This window comes from Hemitrygon akajei, chromosome 6 (assembly GCF_048418815.1).
Source record: "Hemitrygon akajei chromosome 6, sHemAka1.3, whole genome shotgun sequence".
In the NCBI taxonomy this organism is placed as follows: Eukaryota; Metazoa; Chordata; class Chondrichthyes; order Myliobatiformes; family Dasyatidae; genus Hemitrygon; species Hemitrygon akajei.
In genome coordinates, this window is record NC_133129.1 from 168,525,705 (window position 1) to 168,547,019 (window position 21,315).

Consider the following 21,315-nt stretch of genomic DNA (forward strand, 5'->3'; position numbering starts at 1 on the left):
CCTCCTACTTTTTCAGGAAATTCACACATCCATAATTATGTTCTTTGCTTACAAGGTCTAGCCATGTAGAAAAACAAGTGTATGCAGAAATTAACTAGTCTGTGAGCCAAATGAAACAAAGAGAAAATCAGAAATGAATGAAACTTTAATCTGAAAATAAAATAGTGTATATAGATATTATTGATTGGAAAGTCTTCTGGTGTTTTACAATCACAAATTTCTTTCTTTACATAAAGTCTGTTGGTCATTTGGCAATATAGTGTACAGGAATAATTGTGTACATTTGTTTGGCTAACAAAATGAATCTCTACACTGAGCACTCTGGACAGTGCAAATATTTAAGAATGTGTTCATTTAGAGAAAAACATTTAATGTACAAAGGTTATTGTAAACAGTGTGAAACATCTAAACTGTGCAATACCATACATACCAAATAAAGCAGAGGTTGACTCCCTTTTTCATAGAGGTTAATACTTCTATTTACCCATGTTATCAACTGTGAAACACTACACCATAACATGGATATAGCTATAACTGGAAACAAAGTTTCACTAATGTGTTAAGAAACAAAAAAATGGCACGAACTACAGACAAGTGAAAAGAAATATTGTATGTATTATATCACCTTATCTACATTTTCTCATCTCATACACTAATTATCTGCTTGCTTCCAATCACACACACACAGTACTGCGTAAAAGTCTTAGGCATATATATAGCTAGGATGCCTGAGACTTTTGCACAAGTGCTGCAGTAATTTCGTGCATTACTTTGTACAGCTGCCACAAAAAAAATGATATACATGAGTGACGATAAACCTGATTCTGATATTGGTCTCTATCATAGACTGAGAGTAGGGTGGGGGGCAGGGAGAGGAGAATCATGGTTGAGAAAAAGGGAAGGGAGAGGGAAGGGAGCAGGAAGCCGCCTGAGACATTCTATAATGATCAATAAACCAATTCTGTGGAATCAACTGACCTTGCCTGGTGTCTCAGGGCTGGGTGTGTCTGCACCTACATTACTTCCCCATCCCCCATCGCTGGCACTCCTTCTCTGCTGCTTCTCCCACACCTCTCCCTCAGGGCTCCACCCTCACTATTCCCAACATCCTTTGCTCCCATCAGATTTACAACTCGCTTTCAGCTCCACGTTGACAAATACAGTGCTATGCAGAAGTCTTAGATGTACAGAGCTAGGGTGCGCAAGACCTTTGCACAGTACTGTACTTCCAAAGTTTAACATTCACAGTTCCTTCACACCCACCCAACCCCCTCCAAACCATGATCATTTAGAGAATTGCAATGGAAGTAGCCTCTGTAAATCCTACAGTGCAACCTACGAGAAACCAGATGGACGCGTACATTACCCAGTTCAAAGAGAATGCTATACTGGAATAATCACCATGAGATTTCTTGCACAGAGTGGTTCCAACTCTACATCGAGTTGGGACAAACAGTTTGAAAATCAATTTTAAACACAGGCCAAAAGTCTCATACTTAACTAAATCTATTAGATTATTACGTCTTGATATTGTAAATCACTCGTCAAATGTCTCAAGTGGTCAAAACTCAGTAACAGTAGTAAAGGAAATTCTTCTACTGCATACCCTCCATTAACCAGACAACAAAATATTTGCAACTATTTTCTAATACAGATTTGTTTTAAAAAGAAAAAAAGCACATGGGTGAAGTGTTAGTTGTAAATTGATTCAGTGATACTTTCACATGTAGATTTCTTTCTAAAACAATTTGTTCACACCCTTAGCAGTGATGTTGCCATTATTTAGTAACTACCTGGCTAACCTGAAGTAATAGTATTGTTGGGAAGTATCAAAGAAAAAGTGAGAAATAGACCAAGAGTTTATATCTTTACAGTATTTGCCATTATTTACAAAGCTAATCAGATATGAATAAAAATTATGCATTTTTCTTTGAGGAACATGCTCCAAAGGGCAAGTTTGGACCTTGATTTCATAAGTACCATTTTGCTTGAACATGCATCAATAGATGCAAATAGAGACATCTATAATTTTTGCAAAAATTCATCACTGGGTGTAAGTATCAAGAAGCATTAAACAAAGGTACGTAGCCATTGAACTAGAATGCAAATGAAATCATCTCAGTGGAAATGGGAAAACAATTTTGAAGGACTGAATATACCATCTCTGTTTCTATGCTCCTCTATGCAGGCGTTGCAACTTCTGCTGTTATGATCTCTTACAGTAAGAGGAATTCTGAAAATAATTATCTCTACGGATAAATTTATTTGCATATTTCCTAATCTTTAAAAAAAACTCTTATTATAGTACAGATTGCTCTGCACACACAACAAAAAAGTGAAAAAGTGCAAATCAGCAAAGTCTGAGAGGAATCACAGGTGCCAGTCCTGGTCATTAAGTTCTTTGCCTTTACGCAGATACAAATCCCACATGACCCTTCCAATAAGAGGGTTCGGGATGTGAAATTGAAAGGGGAAGGTACGAGATAGACCTAATGTGTCATCTGATGAAGACCAACACCTGAATTTATGTCTTGTTTTAATAGTTTCGTCATTTCCTCCCACACACTAGAAGGAATATTGAAGGCCACACTAAAATATTGAACTCTAATTTGGCAAAATTCTGACAAAAAAAAATCATACAAGTGTAGTCACACTATTCCCACCCCACCCCACCCCCAAGCCAGATCCATTAACCTCGAGGATGTACGATAAATTGCTCATCAGTTCTGCTTGCATAAAATGAAGCCATCAAGGAATCGATAACCTGCACAGTCAACAGTGGTGTGCAAATCATAGCATTGAAATCTATATCTTTTAATCCCCCCCAAAAATGACACGAGTTACACAAAACTTTGAATCAGAAAAAGTCCTATGAAACCATAGTGTAAACTAATATTTGTGATAGTATGTAAAAGACCAAAGATAATCAGCAACTGTACATTTTCAGTGTAAAATTAAAAAGTTATAGAGCAGTGTAATTATTCTAGTTAGAATTTTGTTTAAAAATGTCACCATGTGCAAGTAGTTAATACATCCAAAGTGCTATTTTATGTGAAATGCCCAGAAACACTCCCTTTCAGTTATTCATCTATTGTTCTAATCTTCTACATATAAAGCAAAAATGAAGAAGAACCTCTTGACTAAACTTGTTTGGTCTCAGGATTGTGGGAAAGATCATGAATGTCATTCCCACTTTCAGCAGAGAACAGATAGGAAATAACTAAAATTTTATCCGTCACTTATAGGACAAGATATTACATTCAATTTAGATCCACTGAAATTCATGCAAGACACTAAGTGACCCATTTCACATAGCCTGAACAGACAGGCTATCAGTCTCATTAAAAAGGATATATAAATTATTGCAATGTTAATTGTTTCATGAATGCAATCATTTACTTTCAACACCAACAATGTTTGCAAATATAGCTAACACAGGAATATTCAATCCAAAATGGTAATTTTAAAATTTGGCTAATTTCACCAAAAAAATTCTGTGAGATAGTCTAAAGGATAAGGGCAAAATTCTTCTCCATTTTGAAGAATAGTCTGTGCAGATTTCTGCACCGTCAATGCGTAATTAACAATGTAGAAATGAAGTGGAGAAAGTACACGCAGATTCAAACAGTCACATTTCAGGGGGATGCAACAGAGGTGTTCGTTCTCCAATTTCTGTGCTTCTCCTCTTCCATTTCTGGTACAGACAAGGTGGGAACGTTGATCTATTTCTTGCCAAAGTAAACTGTAGTGCTACACCATTAACAAACAAGAATACCCATACAGATGTCAAAATGTAATCTGGAAGAGAAAGCATAAAAATAATATAATCCATTTAACAAAAATCAAGGAGCTTTTGCCACAAAACTGAACCAAACAAATAATACATCTTTTTAACAATAACAATATTACACTCTGCATCTACTGAGTACAGAATGAAGCAAACTGCCCATTTTTACTGAAGTTAGAGTACAGGTTACCAATATTCTCAGAATTTTAGACTGCTAGGGATTACTGCCAACATTTCTTTATTTAATCTATGAGCATACTTTGACAAAAGTAAAGAGCTTCTCTTAGTGAATGATTTAATTTGCTGCTCTCTGTTAATGGGCTAACAAATACACTAAAAGAACTACATGCTCTCCACCTCTGAAAAGACTGCAATGAACTAATACACCTACCTGTACGCTGAAAAGGAGCATTGCTATAGACCTTTGCAAAATCTGGATGTATTGCTCTTTTGATAACGTTTAGAATTATGTAAGTTAAACTGCTGTAGATGTAAACGCCAACTGCAATAATCACAGCATACGAGCCGACCAAAGCACAACTGATGATGTTCAGCTATTAAAAGAAAATTCATTAATTAGAAAATATTTAATACATTATACAAATTGCAAAGTTCAAAGTACAGAGCAAATATATTACCAAAGTATCTGCCACCATATACTACCCCGAGATTCATTCTTTTGCAAGCACAATAATTAATGAAAAACTACACACAAAGACTGACAAGCAACCAATGTGCAGCAGACAAACTGTGTAAATGCAAAGCAATAAATAAACAAATAAATAATACTGAGAACATGAGTCATAGAGTCCTGGACAGTGAGTCCACAGGTTGTGTTCAGTGGTCAGTTCAGTGTTGTGGTGAGTGGAGTCATCCACACTGGTTCAGGAGCCTGATGGTTGAAGGGGAATAACTCCTCCTAAACCTGGTGGCGAGGGACTCAAGATTCACGCACCTCCTTCCTAATGGTAGCAGCAAGAAGAGAGCTTGGCCTGGATGGTAGGGGTCCATGATGATGGATTCTACTTTCTTGTGCAAGTGCTCTTTGTAAAAGTGCCCAATTGTGGGTTTCTATTTTATTTTTAAACTCAATAATTATTTAGGGACATGATTACCATGTACATGAAGATGAGCAGTGCGGAGTGCACCCTGGTTTCAGGCAACCCAAGTTTAGTACAGTTGTATGGCACATGAAGTTATGTAACTGCTTCAAAGAACCAGTTACCTGGGTTCAATCCTGATCTATACTGCTATGTGCAGTGTGAATGTTTCCCCATGACCACAGGGGCTTCCTTCTAGTCCCAAAGACATGCGGGTCGGTAGGTTAATTGGGCACTGCAAATTGCTCCTGGTGCACAAATGAGTAGGAGAATTAAATAGGATTAAAATAACGGGATTAAAGTCATAGATGGGCCTGTTTCTGTGCTGTACAGTTCTAAGTAAGCATGAGTTGCTTAGTGATTGCATGCACCAGCTGCACTAACTCAAACCAATCAGTACAAGTACCTTAACAACAAAAGCAAAAATACTTGAATGCAAATAGATCTCTGATAGAACACTTTGTGATTGTATCTCACTGAGCATGATGCCAAGTTAATCTCTTTTACCTACACATGAATCCCTTCATTCCGAAGTTCAAAGTAAAATCTTTGAACTTTTGAACTCTGATGCTGAGGTACATCCTAGGATGTACAGTAACACATCATTACTGATGTACCTGTACATGTCATTTCTACCCTGGGAAAACATTCTAGCTGGCCACCCTATCAATGCTTCACAATTTCACAAACTATCAGTGTTTGTAAACTTTTACAAACTTCTAATCACTTAATAACAGAGTTTGATTATGTTCAAGCTGCCTACTTTACAGAGCATTTATTTTTCATTCCCACGGCAGATAACCTGTCCATTAAATAGAAATTTTTAAAAGCACGAGTACTTACTGTTTTCGTAAAAGGAAGAAGAACTGTAGGGATGACCAGTGTTATAAAGGCATATATCATCCAGAAGTTCAGGTCGTTACGGAATAAATTCACATTTGCTGTTTAAGATAAAGAAACATTAAGGCAGACATTAGCAATATTTGGTGCACAAATATTTCAGACCATGCTGTTCTGTCAACCGATACACATTATTGTCCTTTAGGAAAGAAATATCCCATCCTTACTTGCTCTGTTACATGACTTCACATGTAAAGCAATATCATTGACTTATACATTCCCCCTAAAATGGGCATGTAAGCTGTTTAATTCACAATGAACAATTCCCCTTAGTCATTGTGAACCTGCAAATAAATAATTTAATATCTTACTTAAATGAGAAAAGGATCTTTTTGGCCACAGCCCAACAAGAAAATTTGGAAGGTATAGAGAGCCACTGATTCTCACAACCATCTGGACAATATCTCTTCCCATCCTGTCACTTGTAAAACTGCCAGTCCCTTATTTCAGTTCCTCTGTTTCCATTGCATCTGCTTTTCATTCCAGAACTAATGGGATGTCCTAATTCTTCAAAGGGGGCTTTCCTTCCTCTACTTTCAATGTCGCCCTCACCCTCATCTCTTCCATTTTGCGCCCATCTGCCCTCACAGCACCCATCCTCCTATCATGCCACAAGGGACAGAGTTCCTCGTCCTCACCTACCACTCGACTAGCCTCCATGACCAGCACATAATTCTCCATAACTTCCGTCATCTCCAATGGGATCCCACCATCAAGCGCATCTTTCCCTTCTTCCCCACTCTCCACAGAAATTGCTCCCTACGCAACCCATCTATCTATTTGTCCTTTCCCCACTGATCTCCCTCCTGGCATTTATCCTTGCAAGCAGGACACGTGCCACACTTGCTCCTACACCTCCTCCCTCACTACCATTCAGAGCCCCAAACTGTCCTTCCAGATGAGGCGACACTTCAACTGTGAATTTGCTGGGGTCATCTACTGTATCTGGTGCTTCTGGTGTGGCCTCCCGTATATCAGTGAGACCCAACAGACTGGGGCACTGCTTTGCTAAGCACCTACATTCTAGACACTAGATAATTGGGATTTACCTGTAGCCACCCTCAATTCCACTTCCCATTCCGACATGTCAGTCCATGGCCTCCTCTACTGCCACGATAAGGTCACACTCAGGTTGGAGGAGCAACACCTTATATTCCATCTGGGTAGCCACCACCCTGATGGCATAACCCCACCCCCCTTCACCATTCCCCTCTCACCCCTCATCTCCTTACTTCCCATCACCTTCCTGTGCTCCTCCTCCCTTCCCTTTCTTCCAGAGTCTTCTCCCGTTCCCCATCAAATTCCCCCTTCTGCAACCCTTCACTTTTTTCACCAACTTCTCAACTCTTTACTTCACTCCTCCCCCTCTTCTCGTTTCACCTACCACCTAGTACTTCTTTCTCCTCTCCCCCATTGGCGTCATTCAATGTTTGTAGTGAGATGCTGAAGATGTTCTATAGGTCAGTTGTGGAGAGCGCCCTCTTCTTTGTGGTGGCGTGTTGGGGAGGCAGCATTAAGAAGAGGGACGCCTCACGTCTTAATAAGCTGGTAAGGAAGGTGGGCTCTGTCGTGGGCAAAGTACTGGAGAGTATAACATCGGTAGCAGAGCGAAGGGCGCTGAGTAGGCTACGGTCAATTATGGAAAACCCTGAACATCCTCTACATAACACCATCCAGAGACAGAGAAGCAGTTTCAGCGACAGGTTGCTATCGATGCAATGCTCCTCAGACAGGATGAAGAGGTCAATACTCCCCAGTGCCATTCGGCTTTACAATTCAACCGCCAGGAGTAAGATATGTTAAAGTGCCGGGGTTAGGACTCAATGTATTTAAGTAAACTACTTAAGAACTTTTTAAAAGCTATTATTAATGCTTTTTGAGAGGGTGATTTTAGATGCATATTTTTACTGAGTTAAGTATTGTATGTAATTAGTTTTGCTACAATAAGTGTATGGGACATTGGAAAAAATGTTGAATTTCCCCATGGGGATGAATAAAGTATCTATCTATCTATCTAATCAAAATAACTGAGATTTTACTGTTTATTTTTCCTTCCTCAGAGGCAGCACAGATTCAATAGGCTGAATGGCCTCTTCACATCATAAAATAAAAATACACGTTTTGCAAATCAAGTTATAGCAAATCTGACAAGCGACCAGGACTTTTGAAAACAACTCCATCTCTAGGTCATAAATTCCCTTAAACAAACGCTTGCTCAGCAACTGAACCCAAGCTAAATTGACAAGAAAGGCATAAGACAAGGAAACGTACACATGAGGCAATTGTAAAATACTATCCTTTCAGTGTTATGTTCTTCTAAAGTGAAAACATGACCAGAACATAGATGTGAGTGGATACAATTAATTCAACCAATCTAATTGTAGTCAGTTATACACAACTCATCCATACCAACCAAGATGTCTACCTGAGCTAATCCCATTTGCCTGCATTTGGCTCATATCCTGCTATCCTGCTAAATCATTCCTATTCCTGTCTAAATACCCTTTAAAGATGTAATAATACCCACTTCTATCACTTCCTATGGAAAATCATTCTGCATTACCCACCACCTTATGTGTGAAAAAGTGGCCCTCAGGTACCACATAATCATTCCGGTCTTATCCGAAATCTGTGCTGTCTAGTTTTTGACTCCGGTACCATCGGAGAAACACTGACCATTCACCTTATCCAAACCACTCATGACTTCTAACCTCTATAAGGTCACCCCTCATCCTCATGGAAAACAGTCCTACCCTATCCAGCCTTTATAACTCAAATCCACAAATCCCAGTAACATCCTCATGAATTTTTTTCTGTACTTTTTTTCAGTCTAGTAACATCCCTCCTGTATCTGGACAACCAGAAATATGCACAAGTTACATTGATTATATTCCTTTGACTTACCAAGTGGAGTGAAGAAAATGATTGCTGCCACCAGAAATCCCAGCACAAATCCCACAAATGTCACACAGATGACAGGAAGACCGAATCTCCACCTCACGAGAGTCATTAACAAGCCACCAAACAATCCCATGCCTACCAAAACAGCAAACCGCTCTGCAAAAGAATAGTGGGAGTGAAGGATGTCTAAAGCTTTCATGAAAAACATTAAAAGAGCATTTAGGGAAATATTTTGCAGCTTTACTGCATTATCAACCAATATCAAATGGCATATTTTATAGAAACTCAACTGCAAAATCTCTTTCAAGATGGTATAAATTGGAGGTCACTTAATTTCTGATTAGAACACCAATCATCAGATATGCAAAAGAGCTCTGAGCCTAGTCAGCCAAAAGTTCATATAAACTTAGCTGAGTGATGCAAGGGGTGATTGATAAGTTTGTGGCCTAAGGTATAAGGAGATGAGTTATACAGCTCTCGTTACACGCACATGCAGTTCAACTCTTTGAGTGATTATGCAGAGAGTTTGAAGTTAATAACTCATCTCCTTCTTAGGCCACAAACTTATCAATCACCCTGATGAGATTAACTTCAAACTTTCTGCATAATCACTCAAAGAGTTGAACTGCACGTGCATGTAACGAGAGCTGTATAACTCATCTCTTTCTACAAACCCCATTTCCAGAAAAGGTGGGATATTTTCCAAAATGCAATAAAAACAAAAATCTGTGATATGTTAATTCACGTGAACCTTTATTTAACTGACAAAAGTACAAAGAAAAGATTTTCAATAGTTTTACTGACCAACTTAATTGTATTTTGTAAATATACACAAATTTAGAATTTGATGGCTGCAACACACTCAACAAAAGTTGGGACAGAGGCATGTTTACCATTGTGTTACATCACCTTTCCTTTTAATAACACTTTTTAATCGTTTTGGAAGTGAGGAAACTAATTGTAGTAGATTTGCAATTGGAAATTTTGTTCATTCTTGCTTGATACAAGACTTCAGCTGCTCAACAGTCTGGGGTCTCCGTTGCCTGATTCTCCTCTTCATGATGCGCCATACATTTTCAAAAGGAGATAGATCTGGACTGGCAGCAGGCCAGTCAAGCACACGCACTCTGTGTCTACAAAGCCACACTGTTGTAGCCCATGCAGAATGTGGTCTGGCATTGTCCTGCTGAAATAAGCATGGACGTCCCGGGAAGAGATGTTGCCTTGATGGCAACATATGTCTCTCTAAAATCCTAATATATGCCTCAGAGTCAATGGTACCTTCACATACATGCAACTCACCCATGCCATGGGCACTGATGCACTCCCATACCATCACAGATGCTGGCTTTTGTATCTTTCGCTGATAACAATCAGGATGGTCGTTTTCATCTTTGGCACGGAGAACTCGATGCCCGTTTTTTCCAAAAACTAGCTGAAATGTGGACTCATCTGACCACAGCACACGGTTCCACAGTCTTTCGGTCCATCTGAGATGAGCCCGGGCCCAGAGAACTCGCCGGCGTTTCTGCATAGAGTATGGCTTCCTCCTTGCGTAATACAGTTTCAAGTTGCATTTCTGGATGTAGCGACAGACAGTGTTAAGTGACAATAGTTTTCCGAAGTACTCCCGAGCCCAAGTGGCTATAATTGTCACAGTAGCATGACGGTTTCTTAGGCAATGCCACCTGAGGGCTCAAAGATCACGCGCATTCAACGGTGGTTTCCGACTTTGTCCTTCACGCACTGAGATGTCTCTAAATTCTCTGAATCTTTTCACAACATTATGTACTGTAGATGTTGAAAGACCTAAATTCTCTGCAATCTTGCGTTGAGAAATGTTCCTTTTGAACTGACTAACAACTCTCTCATGAATTTTGGCACAAAGGGGTGAGCCACGACCCATCCTTGCTTGCAAAGACTGAGCCTTTGATGCTACTTTTATACCCAATTAGCCTGCTTAATGTGGAGTCTTCCAAACCGGTGTTACTTGAATATTCTGTGCACTTTTCAATCTTATTTTAACTTTGTCCCAACTTTTGTTGAGTGTGTTGCAGCCATCAAATTCTAAATCTGTGTATATTTACAAAATACAATTAAGTTGGTCAGTAAAACTATTGAAAATCTTTTCTTTGTACTTTTGTCAGTTAAATAAAGGTTCACGTGAATTAACATATCACAGATTTTTGTTTTTATTGCATTTTGGAAAATATCCCAACTTTTCTGGAAATGGAGTTTGTACCTTAGGCCACAAACGTATCAATCACCCCTGCTATAGACACTTTCTGGAGGTCCAAGATTCGGATGCTCCACGACCGCTGGATTAAGTGTGTAAATGTAGGAGGGGACTATGTTGAAAAATAAATGTGCTAGCTTTTCTAAAATTGACTCCTTCTACCTTAGGCCATGAACTTATCTATCACTCCCTCGTAGATAATTATACACATGCACATCAGCCACTTCTGTTGCAGCTTGCACAGATGTTGAGTTCCAAATTGTCAGTAGTATGTATATCAAAAACCACCAAACTGAATCCCTTGTAATCTTTGGGAAAGTGAAGGCCCTTAAGATATCTGCCTTTTGGCTGCCTGTAAGAAGTTTGTATGTACTCCCCATGGTTTCCTCAGGGTGCTCCGGTTTCCCCTACAGTCCAAAGGTGTACCTGTCTGTCTGTCTGTCAAGTCTGGGGATTGTTGGGCTGCGCAGCTCAATGGGCTGGAAGGCCCTATTCTGGCTGTATGTCACAATAAATAAAAATAAATAAATGGAAAAAAGGTGTGTATAATTAAAATAATGGTATTAACATTGTGCACTTCATCAATGATGATGTTAGCTTCCAGGCTGAAGGTGGAAGATGAATGGATGTGGACAATCTGCAGTACAGTTTTGGAAACATAAAGATTTTGTCATGAAAGACAGTCGGAGAAGAGGTGAACTGAAGCCCATTTTTTGCTAAGCGTTCTCTGGAAAGAGTACTACCTCCCCAGAAGGAATGGCACAGCTTTATATTCCATCATGTAGAAAAATAAACCTGTAAGGAAATATCCATTCACAGAATAAGTGAATCCATTCACAGTAATCTTAATATTAACATTACTGCCTACAGATCCAGTTCATGGGTATTGTTGATATATTTTTGAGTATAGAGCACCCACTTAGTAAATCAGGTAAAAAAAAAAGATACAATTTCTCGAAATACAATGCAATTTAAATCATACTGGTGAAACCCAGTGCAAATACAGGAGCTCCGGATGGAGATAGGAAAGAAAAAAGATGTAACTCTGAAGTAGCACAACTGATTATCAAAGTTTTTGCTAGACGAACTTAGACTAAAAAGTGATGTATATGGCTTCTTAGTCAACACTTACTGATAAAGTCAAGCGAAGAGTATCGGGTTACCACAACAAAGCTTATAAATGCGAAGATCAGGAATCCAAAGAAGAGGAATTCTGCAAAAAAATAAATTGAAAATAGAAGTTTTCTCAGTTCCGATATTCATCCTCAGCCACAGAAGGCAATTGTAATCTTGTGATCTGAAATCAATTGCAACATATACCCAGCGATCAGACCAATATGTCAGACAGGGATTTTAAGTGAAAAGAAGTTTTTTTACTCTGAGCCTAATAGAAGCATGTGCATCACTGGCACCTGTCCACTTTAGATATTGAAATTTGGATATTGGATATTTGATATTGGATATTTGGATATTGAACTTTAGATTTGAAATATCTGATCAAATATAGATCCTATCCCTATAATACTGACTAGGGACATTGAATTCAAAGTAAGCATCTTTATCGTGATTTTCCATAATGTTAAACTATGTTATCAGTGCAAACATCAAAAAACAAGAACTGAAAAAAATGAATAAATGTGTTGGTTTATTTACAGTACATCCCCCTTCTCCCACATAAATTCCTTGAGAGTTTTATTCGGTATCTCAATTTTATGAATGGTGATTTATTAATTCAACAAGGGTGAATTTCTGTAACTGAAATGGCCATAATATAGGGGTCATCTATATGCAAGTCATCATTTAATATTCTTTTCAGTGCTTAAGGACAAAAGGAAAATAGCTCAAAACGTACCACAATTAACTATCAATAGCATCTCCATAAAGATAAAAGAACAAGGAGGCTACAGGAATAAGTTTACACGTACATTACAAAATGAAGTCCCATTACAAATATTTTAAGACTTTACCCGCTTCAAAGATTCTATGCCCAGTTAAGCAGAGCAACAGACCATAGATTCCAATTATGGTGCACAGAACCTGTATGTAAATGAATGTTTCATCTGCAAAACAAGAAAATGAATTTAGTTTTGGAAAGTACATTTAAACTTTCTCGATGTGAGGAGTAAACAGTATCATTTCTTACAACATTGAGCCAAATGGCTGCTTCTGAGTCTTTAGCTATCAGTCCCTGATTTCCCTGTAATCTTCGCGCGCGCACACACACACAGCGACAACGCCCACACCAGCAGGAATTCACACCAGCCAATTAATCTACAAGTACATCCTTGAGATCTGCGTCTAACCCAAGCAGCTGGTGGAGTAAACCAGAGCACTTGGTGGAGTACATGAGCAGAAAGAGAACATGCAAACTCCACACATACAACAAATCACTGGACTGTGAGGAAGCAGCTAGCTGCACCTCTCTGCCATCTTCATGAATAAACAAGGATGCTAATTTAACTTCTAACTGGAAAAAAAACTTAATGAGGAATTAATTTGTGTTTGAGTTGTGAACACCCTTCCCCATTAAATTAAAACCTGTTACAAGTCAGCTAGATTTCCCTTGTCAATTAGAATCGCTTTGCTTGGAACATGTGATTTCACTTCATAAGCGAACAAGGAATGAAAATGTGTTGCCTTCCACTTTTAAATCTATTGTCAGAATGCACAGGATTTCTCCCAAATGAAATTATGTATTTTCCCCCAATTAAAAAACGGAGGAAAAATGGAAAAGAGATGATCAATCTGCTTAAAATAAAAACACAGTAAGAGTGACAAGCAATGTGAAGCAACGAGAATGCCCTCCAAATTACCTTCAACATTAACGTGGTGGAGGGGGGCATGGGTGGGAGGAGAATGCATTACTTGTGTTTAACACACTCTTTTATTCCTTTTTTGAGCTAGGCAGATGTATAAGCAGATCTCAATTTGTCCCCAATTTCCATTTTTTAAACTTAGAGGGGTCAGCCACACAACAGAAATATTTTAAAATCCAGAAGTTTAAAATTACTTAATGTTGAATGCTGAAGAGATTATATTTTGCTTACCTGGATTCTTACATTTGTACCCCTTGAAGGACATGTTACAGGTGTATGTGGACACAGGGGCATAAGATGCAGAGGTCTTTAAAAGAGGGTCTCTCACAATAACATTATATATCACCCCAATGCCAACATATGAATTTCCATAGAGTCTGGTCTGCTGAGTTGAGCTTATTGTAGTTACCTATGATAGAAAGAGAATGTACACTTAGTCTAAATGTATGCCAGTTTACAAGACTAAAATATGTTCTTAATATACCTTATATTATGGGCTCACAGAAATGGTCATTCAACCTTTTGTTTCAGTTGCAATCCCAGGATCTGGGAACAGAAGCTGGTGCCACATGAAAGCAGCAGCACCTGCCTGCATGGGGAATATCCCCAGACAGCAAAATAAATTCAAAGCAGCTCCTGATCAGAACAGCAGGAAGGTAAAAGTAACAGTCACCTGGAATCCAAGAAATCTCACTAGCTCTGCAGTAATCAGTAAAGCATTTCCATCTCAATGGCTTGGACAGACCCTGTTGCAAAAGGTATCCATACTAGCAAATCTATGCTTTTTGGATCATTTCAGACAGGAAGCAAAATCTCTATTATTACAAATTGCATACAAGAGAGATTCACTATGACTCTGACAGACAGAAACATACTGGTGGATGTAAAACTGCAAAGGTTCTTATCGTATGGACAGATGCAACAGAAGGAAAGTATTCCCTTGAACTTGCACTATTATCGTGTACTAATTTTAAGAAAAACAACAATATTCTGCATGTTGTGTTTATGAATTTTTAAAATATCCAACGTCTAGAAATGGCATGAATGGTTCATCTTTGAGAGGGAATAGCAAGCCTTTGTCGATGCAAGATGTTTGTATTCTGTCACAGTAGAAACTTGTTTGGCAGGAAATATGTCAAAAATAGAAATGCCTTTTTTCCCTCACCCTGGATAAAATTTAAAGGAACTTTCAATTCCCTTTTTAAAAATTATGCAGACCAAGCAGATTTGGGCAAACTGCATTTGAAGATACAACAATCCCAAACAAGCAGAGACAAGATTCAAAAGATTAAGGTACATGAGACTTACGGTGAATTAGTAAACTGGATCTAAAATTGACTTGGTCAGAGAACGTAGAGTCTAGTGGTAGAGGAGTATTTTTTTGACTGGAGATATTCCACAAGGATAGGTATGGAACCCCCTGTTTGTAACATGCATTAATGATCTGGATAAAAATGTAGGTGGTTTGATTTACAAGTTTGCAGATGATTGCAAAAATGAAGGAGTTGTAGATAGTGAGGCAATTTTTATAGATCAGTTACAACTCTGGGTGGAAAAGTGCATATGCAATTAATCCATACGCGTGTAAGGCGATGCATTTTGAGGGGTCAAATGCAAGAGGGTAGTAAATGGCAGGATTCTTTGGAGAACTGAGATTGTCACATTATAGGAAGGCATAGGGAAGCCTTGAAGATAATGAGGACAAGGTTTCTGGATAGGAGCATATTAACAATAGGTCCTCTGCAGGTTATAATCCGAATAATTTACAAGTTGGCAATGCAGCTGTCTGACAATATCTAAATAAAAATATGGGTAACTAAAGGGAATGTGTAGTTAAACCAGGGCATTTACCTCAACCTTTCAAAGTTCCCACGCTGAGATGTTAAAGGGTTGAGAAATGATTTTCGAAGTCTTGGAAATAACTGCAGACTTCTGATTGTTCTGCTCTGAATAATCTGCTTATGCATTTTTACATTAACAACTATGTTATGTTTTGTGGATTGAGTTCTGCTTATTGTCACATACTTCCTAATATATGGTTTTTCAAGAATTAAAATTGCGCTTTTTGTCTTGTAAGATAGTTCCATAAATTGTTAGACAAAGGTTAGATATATTTTGTTTCCAAAAATGCAGAATTATAGTTAGAAAAATGAGGAATTATCTCATTGTGCATATTGTCTCAGTTATCTTAATTTGACGGCATTTTTAAGGTGATCAAGTGGTCCTTGCCTTGAAATACCACTGTTGCTGGGCATGTGATTATGGGGGTATCTAAAAATTGTTTCCTGCGTACGTGACAAAAGATAGTGAAAAAACCACTGTATCTCTGTGCTTAGGGTGGAGAGACCTCCAGTACAGGCTCCTGTGTGTGCCTTAGGAGAGCTCTCTCTCTAGTAGCAAGTTACTAAATAAAAAGCTGTTGTTTTATCCTCCGTAGTACTGTGTGTTCTTGCATCGGGTAACGGGTAATAGTTAGAAGTAAGGTTTAACAATTTGGCGAGCCAGCCAGGAGTCCAAGACGAGGCATTCTCGTAAGATGGTATCAGCAATCGGCTCAGTGGCAATGACCTGAGATGGATGGGCCCACGAGGTAAGATTTACTTTGGTCTCTCTCATTAGCTGTCCACCTTGATGACCCTTTCATCTACGGGTAATCCTCTGATGGACTCCTGAAGAACCATTCAGATTACCCGAGTACTAAGGTAAGAACGGTGGGCTTGAGGATTCACCCTGGTATAAGAAGAGGGGCTTGAGGTTTTGCCCTGGTGTAAGAAGAGTTAGAGTATTCACTCTGGTATAAATACGTTTTGAAGTAAGCTTACGATAATTTGCCTGTCTTGGATACCCTGCCTTAGACTGGTTGTTAAGAGGGGAAATCCCCCACGCAAAGGTCAGGACCCTGAAGTGGGTGCACAGAGACACGGCACGAGATTAACGGATTAAGGAAAAATGGGTCAGACCCTTGATAAGTCAGTACCGGATACCCACTTGTTCAAAATTTGTAAGGAGAATCCTAGGGACCAGAATGATTTTCGTAAATTATCTGCCGCATTTAATAAGAGACTGGGAAGTGGAATGTGGGCATTAGGAGGGACCTGGAATGTGGAAAAATGCATTAAAGCAGAAGAGACAATGTGGAAACGAAATTCAGGGGAAAAATAGAAAATTTTAATGTCAACATGGAGAAAAACGGCCAAGGAATTAACCAATAAATCTAGACAAAGTAGTTGGGAACATAATGCACGTAGAAGAGGGATTAGTGTATGTGACAGGGAAGGCAAACCCAAGTCATGGGAAGTATCGAAGTATCAGTGTGAGGACCATGATAAAGGTCAGAAAAGGAGGGAGAAAACAGGACAAGGAACTGGACAGGGACATGAGGGTGCTAATTACAATGGTAAAACGGAGGTACCTCCGGACATGTCTGAAATACACATGTTGTTCCAAAATGAGACTGAAGATACAGATGAAACTGAGGAGGACTGGCTAGTGCACCCCACCACCCCAGTTTACCCTCCACTCCCTCAACAACAGGCGTCCCAACCACCACCTCCTTACTCACCTCAGGGATCTAAGGAACAGGAACAGGAGCAGAGACAGGGGCCAGAGCAGTTTTGTAACCCTATACCAGCCAGAACTAGAAGCCAAACTAAGCAACAGTCAAAGGACAAGCCCTCCCGGCTGTCGGTATCTACAACCCCTGCCCGAAAGTGAAACTGCTTGGTAGGGGCCAGCCCCTTAATTGACCCAGTTAAGAAGTATGATGATGATGACCTCTTTGGACCTGCGGCCCAGTTGCAAACTCTCCACGTTTACTCTCGACCCAAATGGTCCCCAATCCCCATGGAAATGCCAATAAACCCACTCTGCGCGTTTATACCCCGTGGAAACCTCATGAAATGAGGTATGATTATGAGCAGGCCAAGTAACCGTAAGACGAATCCTGATGATTTTATAGACTATATAAATAAGCACCATTCAAATGTATCAGGCTACTTCCCAAGATCTTTTCAGTCTATGCTGCATGGCCCTCACTCAGGATAAACGGACTAAATGACAATCAAAATAATTGGCAGGCATTTTCGGCAGCGAACCAAGACCCACGGGAACAGGTGGACAAAATTAAACGAGCCCTTAAGATGACCCTGCAACACCCTGTTGACATGACCGAAGTCTTAGAATGTAGACCCAAGGAAAAGGAAGATGGTGCTGACTTCTGGGACCATTTCTGCTCCACCTATGCAACCTATGCTGGGGATACCACCTATAATGCTGGTAATGCCTCACCTCAGTTTAATGCTATTCTCTTGCAATGTATCCCTGAGAATATTGCTACTGCCATAAGGGCCAACAATACGAACTGGTCAGATAACTCCCGACCCCAGATGAAGCGAGCGCTCGTATTCTATTGGAACCTGATTAAAGAATCCAAGCCCAACAAGGTAAAGTGTGAGATGGCCCCTCAGCCTCCCCGCCGGAAACCTGACAATACGGGATACCAGGTGCAACCCCAGTATCGCGTCCCTGGATAGGTGGACCAATCAGGCCATGGGTGCACAGTCCACCCTAATGGACCCAGAGCACCACTGTTTGGGCCGCCTTATGCTCCAAGTCCTCAGCCCCGTGGCGGTCGAAGACCTCCGCTCCCCCGTCCTTCCGACCCGGCCCTGTTCAGTGTCCGGTGGACAGGAAGCTTTCACTGTGGTGCCAGGAACCATTGAGAAAAGGATTGCCCCTACCACTTAAACAACCCACCAGGAAGGCCCGAACATCCGCCTTGGGGCGCCTTCTAGCCCTCTCTATGATCGTCCTTTCCTGTTATCCGTCAATGTCTTGAAAGACTGTGCTACAGCAGTCCTTACACAAATTCACAGGGAAAGGAAATGGCCAGCAGCGTACTCCTCCACGTGTCTGGATCCAGTAGCATGAGGCCTGCCACCATGCTCACAGATACTCACAACCATTTATTCCCTGGTAATGGCCGCCTCGAATATCACTTTGCAGTAGCCGGTGGTCATATATTCCTCGCATACTATTAATGTACTTTTGACCTCTCATCAAATCCAACTCCTCGGTCAAGCTAGGTTAAATAGATACGAAATAGCACAAACACAAGGAAATCTGCAGATGCTGGAAATTCAAGCAACACACACAAAACGCTGGTGGAATGCAGCAGGCCAGGCAGCATCTATAAGGAGAAGTACAGTCGACGTTTCGGGCCGAGACCCTCCATTAGGACTAACTGATAGTAAAAGATTTGAAAGTAGGAGGGGGAGGGGGAAATCCAAAATGATAGAAGACAGGAGGGGGAGGGATGAAGCTAATAGCTGGAAAGTTGATTGGCAAAAGGGATACACAGCTGGAGAAGGGAAAGGATCATGAGACGGGAGGCCTAGAGAGAAAGAAAGGGGGAGGGGAGCACTAGAGGGAGATAGTGAACAGGCAAATAGTGATTGTGAGAGGGGCGGAGAGGGAAAAAAGGAGGGGGAATAAATAAGGGATGGGGTAAGAAGGGGAGGAGGGGCATTAATGAAAGTTAGAGAAATCAATGTTCATTCCATCAGGTTGGAGGCTACCGTTACATACCCCGTGAGTATCTTGTGACTGTCACATGACCATGATGTAATTGAGTCTCTGCTGAGCATGATGTAATGGTCTTGTGATGGTGGAGTGATGTAATTTTCCCGCCAGTGAGAGGTCATGTGATGGCCTGTTTCAACAGGTATAAGAGAGGAAAGCCTTGCTGTGACGCAGGTCAGTTCGTTGTTTAATTCATCAGTGACTCCGTTATGCTGCGTATTCGTCTCATGACACGGTTTTGTTTTAAAGTGGAGTTTTACTTTCTGCCTTAAGTCTCAAAGGTTATTGCTGGCAGTTTCACAACACTGCCAGTTTAGTCCAGTTGGAGAGTGAAGAATTTATGAAAGTACGGAGACCCGAAGGATCGAGAGAAGTTGATGCTGTCATCGGTAATATAGTATCGACCATATTGAATCCTCATTCGAAAGAGATAGTAACCTGCATCCGAGATAGCCCCTGCTATAAGAGCAGAAAGGGGTGGAGCAGGGTTATTCGCCAAGGAAAGGTCAGAGCCATTAAGCTGTTTTTGTTTCCTTCATCGTAAATCCTTCGGGTAAGGCAAATTTTTTTCTCTGGGATCAGCAGTAACGTCACGTTGTCAAGGAATTTGTTACTTCAGGAAAGTCTCTCCTAATTGACTGTGTAAATCATTTGGACTTTTGCATTTATCGCTTTAAGAACTGTTTGAGTTGCTGTATAGCAGTTAACTTCTGGTTAAGTTACTCGTTTGTTTACTTTTGGTTTTTTATTGAGCAGTGTTTAATAAATGTTTTATTTGTTTATAAAACACCTTTCTCAATTCTATATTCATTGTTGCCGTATCATAGCACTACCCAGATGGAATATAAGGTGTTGTTCCTTCAACCTGAGTGTGGCTTCATCTCGAAATAGCACTCCTCATTAACCCACCTCTTGCCTTTGCCTACTGTACTACCATCACTCCTGCCACCTTTCTCAAAAGCCCTCCTGAACACCTCATGGAACTGCCCCATGACTGCTTAATGAGAAACCATTTCTTGACTACGCCTTGCCCAGACCTCTCCGATAAGGCTTTTCCATTTGCAGATTTGGCTCTCTACGTTGACGGTACCTCCTCTATTTCTGAGCAGGGAATCCGCCTTAGTGGCTATGCCATTGTGAATATCTCAGCTGTGGTCGAGTCAGCATCCTTACAACTTCCTGTCTCAGCACGAAAGGCAGAACTATTTGCCTTGACGAGAGCCTGTATATTGGCCAAGGATAAAGTGGCCAATACTTTTACCAACTCCCATTACGCTTTTGGGGTGGCTCATGACTTTGGCCAACTGTGGGCCCACCGGGGATTCCTCACTTTCACAGGGACCCCTATCCAGAATGCCTCATTCGTAAAGAACCTCCTCAGTGCCATCCTCCTCCCAAAACAATTAGCTATCATTAAGTGCATATCAGCGTATCTCTCCCACTCCTCTACAGTTATCCAAGGTAATAATTGGGCGGATAGGGCACCAAATTAGCGGCGCAAACTGCCATTTATATTGTCTCCATGGCAGAGAAATTGGCCTTGGCCTACAGGCCAACCACAACAACGAAGGGTATTGCAGACATGGACACCGTACAACTACAGGGGGATGCCCCTGATTCAGGAAAACTAATCTGGAAGGGTGTTGGCACTCTGTGTCCGAGGACCTCTGGCTCCCCCTTGCCAAGTCGTCCTTTTGAATACATTCAGCTTGATTTTGTCGAACTACTGCGTGTACACTGTTATAAGTATTGTTTAGTGATTGTAGATACGTTTAGCAGATGGATTGAAGCCTTTCCGACCACCAATAATGAAGCTTCCAAAGTGGTAAGGTTGTTACTTACAGAGATTATACCAAGATTCGGGGTACCCAGACAGATAAATTCGGACAATGGTCCTCATTTTGTGGGAAAATCAAATAAAGAGCTATGGGAGGTGCTGCACATTGAACAGCGATTTCACTGTGCCTATCACCCGAAAGCTGCGGGGGTAGTGGA

At 40.4% G+C, this 21,315-nt stretch overlaps 1 protein-coding gene across 1 annotated transcript in view; it reads right to left on the minus strand.

Annotated features, from left to right (window-relative positions):
• Positions 1-2,685: 2,685 nt before the first annotated feature.
• LOC140729681 (transmembrane 7 superfamily member 3-like) overlaps positions 2,686-21,315 on the minus strand; it is a 58,323-nt gene continuing 39,693 nt past the window's right edge. Inside the window, exons 6-12 of the mRNA XM_073049733.1 lie at positions 13,972-14,149; positions 12,892-12,984; positions 12,057-12,137; positions 8,692-8,844; positions 5,731-5,828; positions 4,179-4,341; positions 2,686-3,798 (exon numbers count right to left, since the gene is read on the minus strand). Coding sequence (XP_072905834.1) covers positions 3,629-3,798; positions 4,179-4,341; positions 5,731-5,828; positions 8,692-8,844; positions 12,057-12,137; positions 12,892-12,984; positions 13,972-14,149 — 936 coding nt within the window. The 3' untranslated portion in view covers positions 2,686-3,628. The remainder of the gene's footprint in view (positions 3,799-4,178; positions 4,342-5,730; positions 5,829-8,691; positions 8,845-12,056; positions 12,138-12,891; positions 12,985-13,971; positions 14,150-21,315) is intronic.